This window comes from Bombus bifarius, unplaced genomic scaffold (assembly GCF_011952205.1).
Source record: "Bombus bifarius isolate JDL3187 unplaced genomic scaffold, Bbif_JDL3187 scf7180000007973, whole genome shotgun sequence".
Taxonomy (NCBI): domain Eukaryota; kingdom Metazoa; phylum Arthropoda; class Insecta; order Hymenoptera; family Apidae; genus Bombus; species Bombus bifarius.
In genome coordinates this window covers 1572858-1591624 of record NW_022884359.1, presented here as the reverse complement: position 1 = coordinate 1591624, position 18767 = coordinate 1572858, and the positions used below count along the sequence as shown (strand labels likewise).

General features: G+C 31.4%; 3 protein-coding genes across 4 annotated transcripts; 2 read left to right on the top strand and 1 right to left on the bottom strand.

Annotated features, from left to right (window-relative positions):
- Positions 1 to 728: 728 nt before the first annotated feature.
- On the bottom strand, positions 729 to 4864 carry LOC117216659. Its single transcript, XM_033463547.1, has 5 exons — positions 4722 to 4864; positions 4554 to 4646; positions 3996 to 4157; positions 3685 to 3922; positions 729 to 3605 (listed from the first exon to the last, which is right to left on the bottom strand). The coding sequence occupies exons 1-5, from the start codon at positions 4804 to 4806 to the stop codon at positions 1592 to 1594; spliced, it is 2592 nt and encodes an 863-aa protein (XP_033319438.1). The 5' UTR covers positions 4807 to 4864; the 3' UTR covers positions 729 to 1591.
- LOC117216663 (TBC1 domain family member 19) lies at positions 4827 to 8574 on the top strand. The gene is made up of 13 exons (XM_033463554.1): positions 4827 to 4912; positions 5317 to 5411; positions 5512 to 5677; positions 5913 to 6035; positions 6118 to 6325; positions 6421 to 6508; positions 6583 to 6643; positions 6741 to 6971; positions 7037 to 7111; positions 7195 to 7429; positions 7584 to 7785; positions 7842 to 8028; positions 8124 to 8574. Exons 3-13 carry the CDS (start codon positions 5564 to 5566, stop codon positions 8190 to 8192), a joined length of 1593 nt encoding a protein of 530 aa, XP_033319445.1. The 5' UTR covers positions 4827 to 4912; positions 5317 to 5411; positions 5512 to 5563; the 3' UTR covers positions 8193 to 8574.
- Positions 8575 to 9029: 455 nt separating this feature from the next.
- Positions 9030 to 17346, top strand: LOC117216658 (coronin-7). 2 transcript variants are annotated; one of them, XM_033463545.1, is made up of 18 exons: positions 9030 to 9190; positions 9547 to 9761; positions 9843 to 9991; positions 10094 to 10280; positions 10365 to 10662; positions 10730 to 10985; positions 11063 to 11215; positions 12254 to 12625; positions 12836 to 13460; positions 13538 to 13651; positions 13728 to 13898; positions 13987 to 14425; positions 14682 to 14820; positions 14925 to 15131; positions 15191 to 15326; positions 15412 to 15548; positions 15841 to 15930; positions 16072 to 17346. In XM_033463545.1, the coding sequence occupies exons 2-18, from the start codon at positions 9602 to 9604 to the stop codon at positions 16078 to 16080; spliced, it is 3642 nt and encodes a 1213-aa protein (XP_033319436.1). In that variant the 5' UTR covers positions 9030 to 9190; positions 9547 to 9601; the 3' UTR covers positions 16081 to 17346. The 2 variants fall into 2 exon arrangements, with proteins under 2 accessions (XP_033319436.1, XP_033319437.1); XM_033463546.1 differs by lacking the exon at positions 12254 to 12625.
- The last annotated feature ends 1421 nt before the right edge of the window (positions 17347 to 18767 follow it).

Sequence of the window (18767 nt, the reverse complement as noted above, 5' to 3'; positions counted from 1 at the left end):
TTGCTTTAGTTATCTTCTTAATTTTTATACATTTATAATTGTACGATTACAATTTCTTTTGATAAAAAAAATAGAATTACTTTATATATTTTTTTTTTAATTAAAAGACTCATATTTTCATGCTTATTTTTTTAATGTAAAGAACAAATTTTAAAAAATTACCTACTTAATTTTTGAGTACTTGTATCTAAACTATCAATGAATAGTAATATTGCCGGATCATTACTACTCTAAGTGTAACATCTGTAATGCTTTTTCATCGTCTCAATCTTTGTATCCTTCATAGGTACACAAGTGATATATTAATATCGCGGAAAAGTTACGAATTCGTTTCGTAACTCTGTTGCGTTTCAATTCTTTGTATACTTGACTGCGATCACGTAGGTGTTACGTGTTCATAATGTATTTATAAGAAAAAATTTCTACAGACTTGTTGTATGTATCTACTGAAAAATATTTGCCTCCATGTGTAGGGTATAAGACTTTAACTGAAAGATAAAAGAAAGTAATATATTGATTTTTTGGGTCGAAATGTGTATACACACAGACGACAAAAAATAAATGAAATTAAGCAAAATCTAAGTTTTTAAATTCAAGATGCAATTGAAATCGAACAAAGAAAGAATACCAATTTTCCCAAAATTTTCTTCCTTCTGAATCTTCCCTCCCTCCCAATGAAAAACAACCAGAAGACACTTTGCTACAGAGTCTATGAAAAATAGCTATGCTTAACGGTTTGAAAGAAATTTATTCTTCAGATTCAGCTTTACTTAAAGTTAACAGATGAATTTGCCATTTACTATAACTTGAATTATTTTAACATGATATTATACATATAATACGTTAGTATATATAAAACATGTTCAACATTTTTGTGGCCTTCTTTTCCGCCATTCTTGCTTATCTATTCGCTTATAATGATTGAACATTTAGTATTTATGTAAATGTAACTATATCGTTAGATAACCATATGAAACATATCTATACTGACATTAAAAGTATTCATACATCAAGTTCTCCATCTTATTCGATAATTCCGAAAATAATAAGTGTACAAAAATTATTATAAGCTTAATTTGTGCAAGAAATTTCCTGCTCTAACAATTATCAATTATGTAAAAAAAACATTATTAGGACTTTTTACATCATTCATTTCGTATAATATTTGTACAAAACAAAACTATGACAACTTTCTACTTATCTAAAAATAAACAATATTGTTGGTATTCTTATCCTATTAATTGGTATTACTTATAATTTTAATTAGTATATAGCTTAATAAATTAACAAAACAGTTTCCAAAAATTTCGTGAAAAATATATACCTATGTATCTTAAAGATATTGAGTGATCAATTAGGAATTTTTTAGTACAGTCAAATGTACGAGAATTGCTATGACAAATTCAAAATATCTTATCATCATGTAAAGATAAATAGAAATGATAAGGTGTTTTCTGTGATACTCATTTCTATACTTATAATTTTTCAAAGCAATACTCGCACAACTGATTAATCATAAATAATAAATAGAAAATAATTCGATTAAAGTACTAATGAAACTCACGAAAGATGTTAAATAACTATTTTTTAATTAATCATCAATAATAGTACAGTCATCTTCAGATTCTATAGTACTGGTTATGGTCAAATGTTGTCCTTTATTTTTTGCTACATTTACTATATCAACTTCACCTGTAATGGAAAAATGTCCTTTTTGTGTTTTAGCTTCTTTCCTCGAATTATTATCAATAAATTCATTCGCGGCAGTCTTTTTAACTAAATCGTCATTTATATTACTAACCATTTTCGAAACATCATCAACAACTCTGCAAGTAATTGAGTTTCCCTGTCGCGATTCATAGAACTTCAGATCGCTTTCCTTCTTAACAGAAATACTTGAAATATTGCTACTTGAAGCAGTTGACTTATCCATAGTTTCTAGCATTTCAGAAACGTATGGCGAATTAGCCTCTATTAGATCCTTTAACGATGTTTCGTTTGGATCGGGCAACTCTTCAGAATTTTCAGCTTGCTTGCTTTGAGAGTTCACACTCTGTTTTTGTAAGAACTGAATAAAATGATCTTCGTAACTGCCAGATTGCTTATTGCCCTTTTTTACAGACGATATCGAAACATTATCCTTTTTCCCCGATTGTTTATTACTTTTTGTCAACGCAAAATACAATATAGACCTATCATAATTTTCCAATTCCGCAGAATTTATTTGTACAGATTTATCTACCAATAGAACAGAATGGTTGCCTACAGCTCGTTCTATAGTGCTTCTCTTTTTGAAGAAATTTATTCCATCGACCACATTTGTATTACCAACCAGATCAGATGGGCCCATAATACCGTACTCTATTTCATCGTTAATATTGGAATCCTCGTCGGATTCATTTACGCAAATCATATCAAGAGGTATTTCTTCGTGCTTTCCGCGATAAGTCTTGCGAATATTATTCTTATCTGTAGACTGAGTAAGCCCCATTTTTGTTGAATATTTTCTCCACCTATTATATTCACGTATTATTCTGTCATTAATGTACGCTAATTGAGTCACAGTATCGCGTATGTCAGAATGAAACTGTTTGATTAAAAGACGAGCGTCGGTCGGTTCATAGTTTTTAAATTCCTCTCGTTTAGCCGTATCGAACAAATCTTGGAATTTCATCTTTAAATGAAGTAGAATACTATTAATCTCTTTGCCATGAGGAAGTAACCTTTGGTTTAATGTTTTCGCGTTATGCCTTTTTTGTACATCTTGTTTCACTGTAATAGTATAATTATTCTTAGAAGATGAACTTAGAAGAGCAACAGGTACTGCTTTATCATTACTATTGGAACTGCTCTTGGAACTGCTAGTAGGTCGTGGAACTCCTGACGGACCGACAACCGCTACGTCTTCTGAATCACTTTCGATCTCAATGATATTCAAGTTCGTGTTTGTACGCGGTGCCTGCGGCTTAGGCAAGAAGAAGCGTGGTCGATGTATTAAGTTAATGTTCTGATTAGGTATAGTAACCATTGACGTTGGCGTAGAATGTAGTGTCTGGTATAAATTCACTTGATTCGTCTGGTTTAGCGAAGTAGATACATGACGACGAGGTGCAATAGGTGATGAAGATTGCAAAAAATTAGAATTTGCAACAACATTCATAACAGCCGTGTTATACATCGTTGGCTGTTGAGCAATGGGGAGATTCATTCTATGATGACCAGGGTTTACTTGAGATTGCGAGATAATAGTACCGTCCGCTCCAATAGTGGTATTTTCGCATTCAACCATCGTTTGCTCGCATGAGAGTAAAGATGGTAATATCCTATTGTTATCCGTGGAAGTGTCGTCTGATATTCCGATATATTTATCAGACATAGATATACTATTACCATTGGAAAATTTTGTTTTGCCACGACCCTTTTTTTTGCGTTTGGGAATAGCATTTGGTACTATTTGTTTGGGTATGTAAGTTTCATCCTCTTCTTCCGAATTCGAGCCATTTCGTCGACGCTTCCGTTTTCTTCTGCGCGGACAGCATTTCGATTCGTCAGTGTTCATTTTATCGTCTATTTCCTCTTGAGGCAACTTACAATTTTGATATATTCTGCAATCATTTAAAATACATGTAATTAAATTTAAGAGAAATTTTTTATTTTTTTATTTCTATTTTAGTAATTGTTTACCTATTTATCGTTTGAATATGCTGAAGCAAGGCCCAACAAGTTCCTCTAGCATTATACAAATCTGTGGGATCACAGACAAAGCATTTCCATCTTTCAACTGCTTCAATTTTTTTTCTCAATATGGGATCAAAGTTTCTTTTAATACATTTGTAACAGAAAGTGTTACTACAAAAGGAACAGCAGTATAAGTTACCACCATTTGCGCACCATCTACAAAACATATCTGTATCATCATCACCTGTAAAATATAATTAAGAAAGCCCATCAAATTTTGTTGAGTTTTTAGATGTAGATACCAATAAAGTATATACCTTGTTCAAAAGTGCCATCGCCATAGAAATCTTTGCATTTTGCACACAGTAATGTATGTAATACAGGATGTTCAAACATGTTATGAGCATCTGCTGGTGCAGAGCCAATGTGTGCATCGCATGCGGTACAATGCAGTCTTTGGAACTGCACTACTGAGATATCTAAAACACATCAATTTAATAATTTTTTAAAAGTTTACTCTCCTATGACTTGTAAGTCTTATTATACATTAAGAACTTAAAAACTTAATTTAAGAAATTATATTTGTTGCATTGAATACAACTTAGAAAACATACGTGTAACTCACTAGATCACTATTGTATGTTTTTTCTATCAAAAATTCTGTAAAATAAAGAATTGCGGTATATGTATCTTAGAACATAACTTCTGTTATCACATTTGTGTTTTTTTTTAAATTCACGTGAACATTTTTACATCGTAAAAATATGCAAAAAAAAGCAGCATGTTGTATCAAATAATGTTAAAAACAAATATGTTGAGAAAGAAGAAGTTAACAGACGATGAAAATGAATTGTGAATAAATATTATAAATTTACCATTGCCAAACATAAGCTTGTAATAATTATATTCCTCTTGAGAAATAGGTATTGGAACATTAGTGGTACTCGGAAGTAATTCCTTGGGAGTTACTGCAATATGAAGGTTAGACATTATATTTCACGATAATTCATAGAAAGTCATCTCGCGAGACTTCGCGACCTCACCGTTTTCTTTAATGTCTACCTCCTTCACTTCGTCCACTTGTACTTCAAGCATGTTTGAGATATCCATTCGTGTAAGCGATAACATACAACGTTACGTTTCAAAACACAGGTTATCGCACCGCCATTTTCCTGCAAGCGCACCGGCCTGCAATTTCGCCGTGGGATCTTTCGAACGTTCAAAAAGATATGCTGTAAGGAAAATCCTCTATCTGAGCCTGTCTGACTAATTGTAAAACTCTAAGGAGATAAACTTTTTAAAAGGCATACTTTTCTTAATTGTTAAACAACATTCTGAAGTCATTTATCACATAAAGAATACTAAAAAAATTCGTTGAGATATTTTCATACATATAATTAAGGATTGTAAAGTTATATATTCAAAAGAACGGTAAATAGTAATAATAATAATAATAATAATAGTTTCTTTCTTAGCCTCCCAGCCAAAAAAATGATAAAGTAAGTTTTATTACATGCAATTATTCTGTAATACAGTAACGTAAATCAGTATCTCACAAGAAAAATTGTATTTAATGATATAAAATAAATAAGTTATATATATGTATATATATGTAAACCAGTACGAAACATTTTGCAGGAACAGAGACGATGATATAATGTAAATTACTATTTATTTATCAATATAAAAAACATTGTTGAGGTCATGAAAGACTTAAGTGAGCTATTTCTAAAGTAAGTTTGAATGTTCGATCGCGCGGCCGACAACTCACCCCTTTGTTCATCACTGCGACTGCGGGAATGAATTTATTTACAAATGGCGATCATTTTTCAGATTTGATTATAAAACGATTCAGGCTGATTAAGAATTCTCTAAGTATACAGCTATGACTGAAAATGCGGAGAACTCTAAGAAAACATCATTACAAAGATCTGCGGAAAAATTAACGGAGGAAATTCAAAGTATGGCCAATTATAAAAGTCTTTATGCTGAAATTCAGGTACTCGCAAAGTATATAAATATAATCATTAGCCTCATTAATAACAAAAATTGATAACTTTTTCAAAACAAAGATTTGAATATTTAAGAAAGTTTATCTATTTAAAAAATAAGAAGGGTAATTCTAATTAAAGATAAGATTACAAAGAAATATAGAGCTGCTTTTAATGTGGAACCTGAAATGCAAAGTATTCGAAAAATCAAAAACGCTACAGACAATTTTAACCTCTTTTTAGAAACTTGTTGCTTCTACCGCAGTAAAGAGAGAAGACTTTAAAAATACATTACTGGAGGCGTTAAAAAGTAATGGTTTAGAAACAGAAATTAGAAATACTGTATTTCATTGGGTCAGATCACAGGTAGACATAATTTTTATTAATTTTTATCTATTCAGAACTTATTGTCTAAACGTGAACTTTCCTTTTAACTAAATATTTTTAGGGTTCTTTATCAACCGCAACAGAAATATCCATGGAAGAAGTAGATCTAACTTATTTGAAAAAAGCTCAAATTCAATGGGAACGTAGAATACAAAAGTCATTAAATTCAACCTGTAATGAATTAAATGTGCCACTAGCACGCATAAGACCGAACGCAGATCGCGAAGAATTTGCTGAAAAATGGAATGAATTAAGCACTTATGATATCGGTGACTTTAATATTGATTCAGTGAATAAAAATTCTAGCAAAAGTACTGAAATGATTATCCTAATAAATTTCAATTTTCTTTTATTTAATATTTAGATCTGTCACAATATAGACCTCTTTATGCCCCAAAAGATTTTTTAGATGTACTGTTTTCTATACGAAATCCAGCTTTCAAAAAACATTCGTAAATATGCATTATTTTTTAAATAAAAATCACATTATTTTTCTCAATATTAATAAAAAATAACAATTTTCAAGGGACGAATTGAATTGGGAGTTCAGTCATATACAAATTCGTGTAAAAACACTCACGCAATTGGTATACCATTTTTTGTTATACTTTTTTTTAAATAAATAGATATGTTCGAATTACAGATAATATGAATAGTGAATTATTATTATTATTTTTTTAATAGAGACGCGTGTATTTGGAGTTAGCAAAGGGTATGTCATTACTTGGTGTAAATCCAGACATGCCAAGTTCAGAAAATTTTGGAAATCTAGAAGAGGAGAGGATTTTCATCGGTGAGAAGGTATTGAAAACGAATCACGCTCCGATAGCGCAACAATTCTTAAAGCGTGGGGCTCCTCGAGCACTTCGTGGCAGTCTTTGGTCCCTTGTATTAGGATCCACAGTAAAACAAAATGTAAAAATGTTGTTAAATGTTGTTTCTTTTCTTAAGAAAAAAATTACAGTCTGAATATTTTTTAGGATATAGAATATTATGAAGAATTAAAAAATATGGTGTTACAGTACGATATCGTTATAGATAAATTGATAATCAAGGTAAATCTTAAGTTTTTTAAATAATTTTTAAATTTTTTTTCGTTCATTCTCCCAAATTATATTTCCAATTACTTTTATTTTAGGATGTGCAGTTAACAGCACGAAATGACGATCAGTATTTTGTGTTCGAAGACGTTTTATATAAAACAATGTTATGTTTTTCTCGTGATTCGGAAGTATTAGCACCAGTTACAACTGACAGAAGTGCTGGAGGCCAAGTCATACACGCTGTTTTACAAGGAAAGCCAGCCACTTTGGAAAACACCCTAGTCTTCCCACCAAGCGGTGTGATTCCATTTCATGGATTCACGATGTATGGTATAATATATTAAGCACTGTTTGAAATCAATATGAAGAAATCTATGACCATAAGAAATACTAGTCCATAAGAATATACAAAATTCAATGAAGATGTGATTTAAATATTATTAATATTATTAATATTATATATAATATATATATAATATTTTAGCTACGCCATTTTGTTACCTATACGATGACCCGTGCGCAATGTATTATACGTTTCGAGCTTTTTATTTACGATATTGGTTTCGATTGCACACCGTATCTAGCCACGAACAAGGTATTGTAGCACTGTGTTTGCTTTTTGAGAGGTTACTGCAGTGCCACGAACCATTGCTTTGGATTCACTTTAGAAACATTCACATACAACCGTAAGTTCCATTTATTTTGTACATTCATACCATCATTAAACGATATTTATTTTTAGGGTAAGAATTGTTTTTAAGTGGATCATGAGAGGCTTCAGTGGTCATTTACCGCCAGAACAGTTGCTTTGCCTCTGGGACTTAATTTTAGCATACGATTCGTTAGAAATTATCCCTTTACTCGCGGTCACTATTTTGAGCTTTCGAAAAGAAAATTTAATGCAAGTTAATAATCAACAAAGTGTTGAGGTAGGAATAGATTTTATATTAATTATTCATCTGCCAATTATTTATTTACTACTTCTTATTTATTTAAATTTATTTTGTTAATTACTTATTTCCAGGCTGTTTTGGCAGACTTGTCCTCTTTAAAGGTTGTTCCATTATTGCAATTGGCTTTGTTAAGAGAATAACATGAGAACTTGATTTAAATATACATTTCAAATTTAAGTAGGAATAATCTCTCCTCTTGCGTTTGCGCAGATTGATATACGTCTTTATCTCTCGTCCATGATTTATGGATTGTTATTACAATAATTCAGATTATTCAGCAATTCGTTGGATGATCAAACATTTTAAACACTCCGATAATTGAATAATTTAAGAAACTCATAAATCCGTCGACATCATCAATTTCGTCAATGATAAAATTATCGCCATTACTTTCACATATGGCTGGAACGACGACCAATATTCTCTATACTAGCAGCTGATTTCCGAACGCAACTAGACATATATAGGGTGCCTTACAAATACAAATGTACGTGTGTTTAATAAAAATATATATTCTAAAAATGTGATAAACATTTTAATAGAATATAAGATTATTAAATTTTTTATTCAATAGTTGAACTTATCATTTATAATTCAATTCAAATAATTATTAGTACAAGAACAATTTTATATAATAATTTGAAATATCACTTCTCTTCTTTATTTTACTATGAACTTACGTATATTGAGCTCTGGATAAATTATGCTTTTGGTTTTTAATTATTTACTATGTAATACATTTTATTCAGATTTAATAAGATATACAATATATTCCTTTAAGATTAAGTTTTTTAGAATATTTTATGATATTTTCTACGTACTGAAAACAGTTATAGATAATTTGAATTTTTTACGTTCCTATTGATAAAAGTTTTTCTCGGTCTTCAACCCTTTTATTTCTTGTTTCTATATGACATTTTATTTCCTTGGGACACATTGTATAATGTTACTTGTGATCGACAAAGATAGAAAAAGTTTTTTGGTGGGGGGGACTTTCCTGTTTCCGCCTGTCAGCCGTGGAGATCAGAGACGCCTACCTGCCATCGTCGTTGTGTTTATAGTAGCTGGTTCTTTGTTAAATTGTATTCTGTGCAAATATCTCGTGAAACGCGTGCAAAGCCACGCCAATCAGCAGCTTGTGAGTAGGAGCATTGCTGAATTTCATTTTTCTCCGTTTCAGAAATTATATTTGATTGTCATTGTTATTACTTGCGGAGTTACGACACTTACGACAGATAAGGGTGGGGTGGTTCTCACCCCCAAATTATTAGTCATGCACAGCTTGTACCAGTGTCGAAACCCTCCGTTAGCGTTATCTTTTCTACACATCTAGATAACAACAATAAATCACTTAATCACAAAATTTAACAAAACTTTTATAATAAATAACGATATATTCATCCACATTTTTCTTATATTTTTTTTACTAAAAACAGTTATTGAACACCGCTTTAATTAAAATAACTTGTTTACGTGTAACATTATCTTTATCAGATTACATGGTTTAAACAGAAGTTAGTCCAGAAAGTGTAAAGTTGAAAACGTCAAAATGGCTTGGCGTTTCAAAGCATCCAAATATAAAAATGCAGCTCCAATTGTTCCTAAACCAGAGGCCTGCATTAGAGACATCTCAGTTGGCTCGTATCAAACTTACGGCAATAATATTGCAGCATCTGCTGCATTTATGGCATTTAATGTAGATCATAATGGTATATTTATATATTTTAATATAAATTATATATTCCATATTTTTTTGTTAAATTATATCTTTTTTTGTTTTTTTCAATCAGGATCTAATCTTGCTGTGTTGCCACTGGAGGATTGTGGCAGAAAAAGTAAAACTATGCCTTTACTTCATGCTCATGCAGATACAGTAACAGATATGGATTTTTCTCCATTTCACGATGGTTTATTAGCCACTGGTTCACAAGATTGTCTTGTAAGTCATAATGTTTTTCACATAATTTTTTTATATATTGTTTTATAACTTTGTTTAGTATTTAATTAGATATCTTATAAATTATTATGTTATTTATTGTAGGTCAAGTTGTGGCACATTCCAGAAGCTGGCTTGGAAGAACCTCTATGTAATCCTGAATGTACATTCTCCCACCGTCAAAGAAGAGTAGAGGTGGTGTGTTGGCACCCTTCAGCTGAACACCTTTTAACAACAGTATCATATACGAACCTGTCTTTATGGGATGTGATTTCACAACAAGAACTATTTTGTAATTACAATATCATATTTCTTACTAGGTGAAACGTTTTCCAATAGTTTCCAATTTAGTTAATACTGCTTTATTATATTACAGCCAATAATGAACATACAGATGTAATTCAGTCTTTAAGTTGGAAGCAAGATGGTGTGATCTTAGCTACATCTTGCAAAGACAAACAACTGAGAATAATAGATGCTCGCGCTTCTACGTGCATCGTCAATTCTTGTTCCAGTCATCAAAGTATCAAAGATTCTAGATGTGTTTGGCTGAATAATAGTGACAGAATACTTACTACTGGATTTGATGCAGCTAGATTAAGACAGGTTTATATAAGAGATTTGAGGCATCTAAATGAACCAGTAAAAATGTTAGAATTGGATTGTAGCACAGGGTGAGAATTTATTAATGAATAATCTTATTAAATTGATTTTACCATAAACATAAAGTATATTCCATAGGATTTTAATGCCTCTGTTTGATCCCGATACAAACATGCTTTTCCTGGCTGGAAAAGGAGATACTACTATTATGTACATGGAAGTTATGGATAAAGATCCATTCCTAGTTGAAGGCATTCGTCACAGTGGAGAGCAAACGAAAGGAGTATGTTTGGTACCAAAACGAGCATTAAATGTGATGCAAGCCGAAGTTAATAGATTACTGCAACTTACGTCTAATATGGTGATACCTATTATGTATCAAGTTCCACGAAAAGTAAGTGCATTGTAGTATAAAAATGCAGTTTGTAACATATTTCAGAGAGATAAGAAATACCGAAATTTCTATTCTAGACGTACAGGGATTTCCATGCAGATATATACCCAGATACAGTAGGGTGTATTGCACAAAATAATGCAGCAGCCTGGATTAAAGGACACAATATGCCTGTTCCAAAAATATCCTTAGATCCTGCTAAAAGAAATAAAGGGGAGGAACCTATTGCTGTAAGTAAATATTTCTATAGATTTTTGGGTACTTTTAGGTTTAAAAGATGTATAAAACATAGTAGGATTTTTCATAGAGGACATAGAAAATTATAATAAAGTTTATCATTTTTTATGAATATATGATTTTATTAAATTGCACGCTTATCATCATCATTTCATTTCATTTCATTACCCATTTTGCTATCCAGTTTGCTAGTTCTGAAACAAGTTTTTGAAAATGTCTTTTTGTAAACATTTTTTTAAATGTGTTGTGTGACATTCGATTGTATTTACAATTAATTTTTATTATACACTATAGTGCAAAATGAATAATAGCACAATGTATCAGATAATGTAATTAAGCAATGTAAAATTAATAAATACATCATGAAGATTAAAATTGCATTTTCTGATATTTTGCTATTTGTGTGATATACATATGCATATGAGAATAATATAGAAGTAGAACATGATCTAAATATTTTCATTATTTGTGCTGTAAGTTCATAATCTTTTATATGCATTTTATTTAAGAAAAAAAGTTTTGGCTGATAATGTACGTTTTATTTTGCATCATTTGATTTTATTTTCTCATGTTCTGTGTATATTTTTTCACGTTTCAGATATCCAATGTATGTTTTATAGTTTATACATTAGCACCATTCAAAGTGTTATTCCTGGCACGTGTAATTTAAGTGGCAATTGATGTTCTGTAGCTTATTCTATCAGCGTAAGTAATTCTACGTATGCGCGAGACATAGTTATTCTTGTGTTCTTAGGCGAATGCTTCGATATACTCTTTCTTTTTGTACATACATTCTCAAACTTTTTGCTACGTTTAGGTGTAGAAAAAACAGGTTTCGAGATTGTTGTTTATTTGCATTGTTCCCTTATATTTTCTCCGCAATTACAAATGTGCAGATAATGCGTATGTACATGTGACAAGCTTGTAGAAATTACATATATCATTGACGTAGAAAGAAAATCTTGAAAATGGATGTTGGACTTTGCTAATTTCGTTCAAACAGTTTGCGTTATTAAGGAATTTACTCTCAGGTACATAAGGGAAACTTAGCGACGCTCAAAGAAAATGAACGAGAAATAAAAGTGGAGCAGAAGCAATCGACCAAACCTACCACCGTCACCACGCCGAAAACTTACGCAAAGACACAAGAGGTGATCGAGAAAGAGCCAATGCTCGAGAACGATATCGAAAAGTTAGAAGATATGAAGAAAATCGAGGTTGAAGATGACAAAAATAAAGTGCAGAACGGAGGGCAAGTGATTCCACCGAAGCCTCTGCCAAGGTCGTCAAGAACTAATAGCATTTCCGAGGATGAACCGAAGCCAGTTGCACGTCCTCGTACATCGCCAAGCGTGGGTTCAGTAGTTACATCCGTGAACCCTAATGCGATTGGGGGATATAAGGTTGTAATCTGGCTATAAGAGAAAATAATAGTGTTATGAAAAGAATTTCATTTTACAAAATGTTCTACTTCTGTATGCTTGATGATATCGTGTGCCCTTATATACCGTTTCATTTATTTCATTACAGTCATAATCACTATAAGTAGCTTATTACGAATAGATTTTTATTAGAAGAACAAAAAATAATTCTTATTATTTCTTTGTTTTTAGCCCCGACTTGGACCAAAACCATTTCAAGCAAAGTCTGGCAGTCAAGAATTTTCATTCGACAAGATATTTTCGGTCCCCGTTGCACCGAATAGTGATACTAATGGCTACCAAAATGACCTGAACAATCAAATAGAGAACAATACAGAATCAGAGAAATCGCCATCATTTAATAATGAGCGTATGAAAGAAGCGGAAAATGGAAAAAGCGATTCTAGTTCTTTGGAGGAGGATGCTAATTCAAGTGATTCTGGTTATAAACCGAAAACGCCAAGCACTGCGGAAAGACGTAAAGTATTTGAGATAAAAGTCAAAGATGACTCACCTGAAAGCGAGGATCTTGGAAATTTTGAACGGGGCAATGCAAATAGAAATTCTATAGCTGAGAGAAGAAGGCTTTATGAGAGTCGTTCTGTGTCTGTAACTGATGGAAACTTAGCCGAGAAAGCAATGGGGTCGCCAACGATGTTGAGGCGCAGAGATTCGTTTAAAACTAAAAGTGAAGTAATTAAAGAAGACGAAGTTAAGAAAGTTATCTCGATGTTGCGTCAACAGAGCATGGATCCCCGCTTGGAAAAAGTGGATAATTCTGTGACGCCAACGCCTAAGAGAACATCAACTGTGTTTGGTAAGAAAAGTATAAGAAATAAATACTTTTTTTATACAACAAATATATTATTAATGACTTACGTTTATTGTATATAGGTAGGGTATCGAAATTTCGACATCTGAAAGGTACACCTGGTCATAAATCTACGCATATTGAAAATATAAGAAACATTAGTCGTCAGATATCTGGAGAATGCGATGGTTTTCATGGTACTTTGCATTTTGTATAAAATGCTTCACTTCTTATACAAGAAATTTATCTTCAATAATTACTATATCATTACAGCCAACCCTGATCGTGTTGCGGTGCCACTTAGCGGACCAGGTGGTAAAATAGCAGTCCTTGAATTGAAGAAAACCGGAAGGCTACCAGATGGTGTAATGCCAGCGTTAGTACATGGTGCCACTGTAATGGATTTCCAATGGAATCCATTCGATAATCAGCGATTAGCTGTCGGTAAAGGAATCAATATTTTTTTAATTATTGTAATATTTTGTAATGAAAAAATTTGTCAAATGATAGTGATATTATTGTTCCTTAATAGCATGTGATGATGGAATGATCCGTTTATGGGAAATACCAGAATCCGGATTAGCAGAGCCAACAAACGAACCAAAACACACCATAAAGGCTCATACCGATAAAATATATTTAATCAAATTTCATCCATTGGCATCAGATATTTTGGCATCGGCATCTTACGATATGACCGTGAAAATTTGGGATCTGACACTTTTATCATCTTGTGAAACGGCTGTTGCGAAGATTACTTTAATGGGACATACAGATCAAATTTTCAGTTTAGCGTGGTCACCATGCGGTCAGTATCTCGCGAGTACTTGCAAAGATGGAAAGTTACGAGTTTACAAACCAAGATCTAGCGATGTGCCAGTTAAAACTGGCAAAGGACCTGTTGGTACCAGAGGCGCACGAGTTGTGTGGGCATTGAAAGGACAATTTCTCGTTGTACTGGGTTTTGACAAGTAAGGATTTATACGATTATTTGAATCATATACTGGGTCTCAAAAAATATGTGAGAGATATTTATAGAATCTATTCTAGACATCAAAACAATGAAGAAAGATTTCTATACAAAAATATTGATTCAAGCTTATTTTTCAGGTTACATAGCTTTATTTTAGTTTTTATATTTAAAATCGACTTTATGAATATTCTCCACATATTTTGTGACACCCTATATAGATTACAATAACTTGTTATTATTTATATTTTTTTCAGAGTTTCAGAAAGACAAATATATGTGTTTAAAACGGACAATCTTAATACTCCATTAACTACAGTTGGATTAGATGTTTCGCCTGCAATTTTGATGCCATATTACGACGAAGACAGTTCAACGCTCTTCTTGACAGGACGTGTAAGTGAATACCAAAAAGTTTAAATACTTTATAAGTGATAATAGAAGATAATAGAAGATAGAGATAATTTAGAAAATATGTTTCATATAAAATATATTTTTAGGGTGATTCTACAATATATGCTTTTGAAGTAACAGAAGAACCACCATATTGTTGTCCACTTAGCCATCATCGATGCAGCAGTTTGCATCAGGGTTTATCGTTTCTTCCTAAGAATAAATGCGATGTTGCTAGTGTAGAATTTGCATCGGCTTTAAGATTAACAAATAACACAATAGAACCTCTAAGTTTCACCGTTCCACGTATAAAGGTAGATTTAATATAACTCGAAAAAATGCAAGGACAATAAGCTAATTTTAATTGTTTCAGAGTGAACTTTTCCAAGATGATTTATTCCCACCAACAAAAGTTACATGGAAGCCAACTATGACTGCTACTGAGTGGTTTAATGGAGCTAACAAACAAGCGTATAGAATAAGTCTAAAACCACCTGGCATGGACAATTGTAAGCAATGACTAATATTTTTATTAAAAGTATTATAATAGTATTTGTATTAAAAATGTTATGAATATTTATGTTTTATATATAGTAACTGAAAATCAAGGCCAAGGTGTAGTTACCGCCCCAGTTGCGGCAAAACAACAATCAGCCACTCCATTTTCTGTATCTGCCCAACCTTTCAACAGACTGGGATGGAATCCCGACGTAAAAGCTAAACAAGAGGAAGTAAGTAAATATTTAAAAACAAATCAGTGAGTATCATCAAATGAGTATAGTATCGTGTCGTGAAATATAAAAATATAAAAATTCCTTATAGAGTGCAATCATTTTTAATTACTTTGGCATGCGTTCTTTTACATGTTTTAATTCTTTTTATAATTATTGCTGCAAATCCTTAAGACATTGCAAGGTATACCATTTCTGTATAAGCTGCATAGAATTTCTTAATATAAACTTAAAGGATTTACGGTTGTATTCCTTACTTGGTCTGAGGGTGTTGTTAATGTATGTGTGCTAGATCCAGAAAACTATGAGCAACTTTGTGGGCGATGTAATACAGTGCTCCTTGGAACAGGATCACATGGAAGGTGTAGAGGAGCACGAATGGGTAGGTATCATTTTTTGTAAGGTTGGAAACAAAATAATTTTTGCATTATAATATTAAAGAATTTCGATCATATTGATATGATCATATCTTTATACATCGAACTTTAATAATACATTTGCAATTTCGTTATTTTAATTACAGGATGAGTAAAGATTGTGCGACATCGGTAGGTCATTAAAATAAAACGGTAAGATAAAATAAATTTATATGTAGCTGTTCGAAACGTAATTTATTTATAAGTTAAAAATCACAGCATGAGGGGAAGTATTTCGATATTAGCATCGTACATGTTGAGAGATATTTATAATTGGAATGATATTTCCAACATAAATTTTTGTTCGGAAAAGTTAACGTGTGCGATTTTCTTCAATTGTGGTAACATTTTAATATAGGTATAATTACCTAGGTTATTGTACGAATTTTATTTAAAAGAAACGGAGGACTGGACATTAAAGTATTTCCAACTTCGCGTTAAAATTCTCGTAACATATTCTATATAGTTCAGTGAAGAAGTCCTTGTAAAAAAATGCGATTGCAGTCCTTGTTATAAATGATTTCTATTAACTGCCATTTGATTCATTTGATATTAAGGATAACTACATAGGATAATTAACAGTAAGAGCTGTACTAGAGATTTAGATTTACAGATATCTACCAGAATTTGACAATAGTTTCGATTATATGTTTATGATTTTGAGATCACGTACTATTTCAAAGTGGGTTTTTAGCACTGAGTGAAAACGAATCTACTGAATAATTTTGTTGTGTTATTTCTAAGATTTGAGAATGCTCTAAATTAAAAATATAGAAGACTTTTTAGTGTATTAATTAGAAATGGGCATTGCTTGAATGGACATCCTTGTAATTGCATTTAAATCGGAAATTAATTAACAATTTCTTTAAAAAATGATTAAATACTTTTTAAAACCAAACTTCGTCTGATCAATATATTATTTTAAAAAAATAATGTTTCTTTTTGTAAACAATTTGTTATTAATCAACAAGCACTGCTCCTTTCTATTGCTAAATAAAACAGTATGTAATGATCCATAAAATAATCAGTCTCAAAAGAATGACATATGATTTATATAATATTGTATACCTATTAGTGCCACGTACCTTTCTTTATTTAACATTATCAATGATACTCTCAGTGTATACATTACTGTAATCATAATCATCATACGTGTGATACTAGCGAACGATACTTTTTTCATGAATGAAAAATAGAAATTTCTACAATACATCACGCACATGAATGAAAAAGTTACATGTACTAAGTTATAAGTCGACAGTTATGTTATACGGCGAAGTATACACACAATAAGTAGTTGTACGTTCAGCGTTTTCCTGGATCTTAAGCGGTTAACAACCATGTCGAATATAATGAATAAACCAAATTTTATACTCTTTCAATTGCGCCAAAGTATTTGTAAAAAATATCGAAGATCCACCAAAATGTATCATAGCGCGAAATTATTCTTTCAATTCATTGTGCATTTATGATTAGAATGTCGAAGCGTGAATTCCATATTTATTGGTAGTCAGGAAATGAGAATGTTTTTAGATTGCAAGTAGTATAAAGATGCCTATTTTGTCTATGCAATATACACTGAATTCGTACTGTTTAATGGTCTAATAGAAATTAAGAATGATAGAATGATTTACCATTTCTATAAACTGTATTCATTTACAATTTTATACAAGTGTATCCTATTCCATTTAGATAGACCATTTTTTATACAATATTAGGTTGTAACATAGGTAAATTCGGTTCAAGCCAGTATTTTTCTTTATTTGATTGAACTTACTTATATTACAACCCAATAAAATAGTCTAATCATATGTAACAATAGTTTCTTGTAACTGTTAAGAATGTAATGGCGTTCCTATTCCTGTGATTGAAAGCAGTTTTGTATAAACAAAGATCCCTCCATTTTAGTATATCAATTTTCAAATACGTCTACAAGCAAACATGGAATTTACGCTTCCATGCGAGAATCACGCACATTTTATACTTTTATATTTCAGCATCGGTAACTTAATAATCATATGTAAAAAAGAGATTAATCATGGGTGCTATACCGTTTCGACAAACCTTAGCTTGTAGTCGCCAGAATAATGAAAGTACGACAAATCATACAATTTGTTTTTTTATGATTGCTTAATTTGCTCAACAATCCAAAATAACACATTCCAGTATTGTATTTTGACATAAAAAAGGCACAGGATCATTAATCGTAAGAAATTAGAAAGGTGCCAAAAGTTTCATGCAACAATTGAAAGAAGAAAAAGTTCATAAATTAAGTTTCTTATACAATGGATTGAACGTCTTAAAGCATTTAAGAAAATTGCATATATTTTTCTCTACATTTCTCACACACATTTTTATACCATTTGTTAGAAACATAAAAGTTCCCTTGATAAATCAAAGATAACAAAACTTTTGTAAGCATCAAAAGCAAGAAAAAAGTAGAACAGAGAGGAACAAGGTAATACTTCGCTATGAAAAGAAAAGAAGTATAACTCCCATTTGCATCGTCCGCGTTGTAGTTCACATTTGTATGTCTAAATAATTATCTGTCAGATATTCTAGAACTGAGAAACATCATTGTTGCATATTCTATTACCCTTACCTTTTTATATTATTGTATTTTTTAGTAGGTTTATATATAAGCAGATCAAAAGCCATATATATAAAAAGTATTATGTAAAAATGATATCTGAAAAAGTTATTATAAGTTGCACAATAATTCCTTTTTACCTCTATTTTTAAATTTTCTTCCATTATGCCCTTGAGTGAAACTATGGATTGTAACAGAATTGAAAGGATGTAA